General features: G+C 59.3%; 1 protein-coding gene across 1 annotated transcript; it reads left to right on the forward strand.

Annotated features, from left to right (window-relative positions):
* Positions 1 to 139: 139 nt before the first annotated feature.
* Positions 140 to 1,095, forward strand: JCM15063_003007 (uncharacterized protein; the record flags this gene model as incomplete). Its single annotated transcript, XM_076681664.1, has 2 exons — positions 140 to 293; positions 361 to 1,095. Coding segments are annotated over 2 exons (889 nt in total), but the record flags the coding sequence as incomplete, so codon positions are not given.

Consider the following 1,095-nt stretch of genomic DNA (forward strand, 5'->3'; position numbering starts at 1 on the left):
TCACTGCAAACTACAGCAACCAGCTCGATACGAGGTGGGTGACTGCGTCATTCAACATTCCTTCGCTTCCTCTCGTTCGGCAGTGCTCACACACAGCTCGGCTCATATTGATAACAGTATCGTCCTCGGCTGATCAAATATGGGCGCGTCGAAGCTTTGGGATCTGATCCGAGACATCGAGAAGCGCCACCACGCCAAGAAGGCGACCCGATTGGGCCTCGAGACGATCCTCGAGAGGGTCAACACCGATATCGCGAGCTACTTTGGCTCGAGGCTTACTGAGAGCCATGAGCGTGCGTCCCGGAACAATGGTCTGTCAAATCTGCGAGACGAACGACGCTGACTTGTCCGATGCTCCAGGAACCGTCTTGATCGACCTTAGCGGCAGTCTCTCTGAGCTGCAGAGTCGACAACGCGATGCAATCGCAGCCAAGACGCTCGTCGAGCACGACCACGCCGTCGCGCTCGAGCTTACGCGACTGGACTGGATCCGCGGCAAACTCGACCGTTGTCGCGCGAGGTACGGTTGCGATGCAAAGCTCGTCGTCTTTGCCGACCACCCCGACACGCGGACGATCGAGAAGCTCGAACAGTTGCGTACCCGCTACGAATCGGTCGCGCAACAATTGACACGCGAGCTCGCCGGGGAGATTGCCGCAACAGGCAGGCCCTCGACGCATCGACCCGACCCTGTTCGACCCGAAGAACTCGAGCAACCTGTGCTCGACAACGACCGCTCGAACGAAGACGATGTTGAAGAACCTGCGCCGGACAACGCCGGTGAGCATGATGCCGAGCTGGAGGTGGAAGTGGTATCGAGGACGTCGCGCACCAGAGGGAACCGAGTCAGAGCGGCTGCGAGGACAGCGAAACGGGCTGCAAAGATCGCGCAGAAGGCCGAGAAAGGAGGAGGCGCGATCGACTATCACGGGTTCGCGAGGATCGTTTGGGAGAGGAGACAGAAACGCATGCCCCCTATCCAGCTGCCCACTGAAGCGGACACGCATCATCCGGACGCACGCATATCCTCGCTCGCTTCGTTCCTTCTCGACCAAGCAACGTTTGTCCAGGCAACTCGGGAAGCGGATCAAGCGA

The sequence above is a fragment of the Sporobolomyces koalae genome, assembly GCF_050403365.1.
Source record: "Sporobolomyces koalae JCM15063 DNA, S_koalae_JCM15063T_v1_ctg127, whole genome shotgun sequence".
NCBI lineage: Eukaryota > Fungi > Basidiomycota > Microbotryomycetes > Sporidiobolales > Sporidiobolaceae > Sporobolomyces > Sporobolomyces koalae.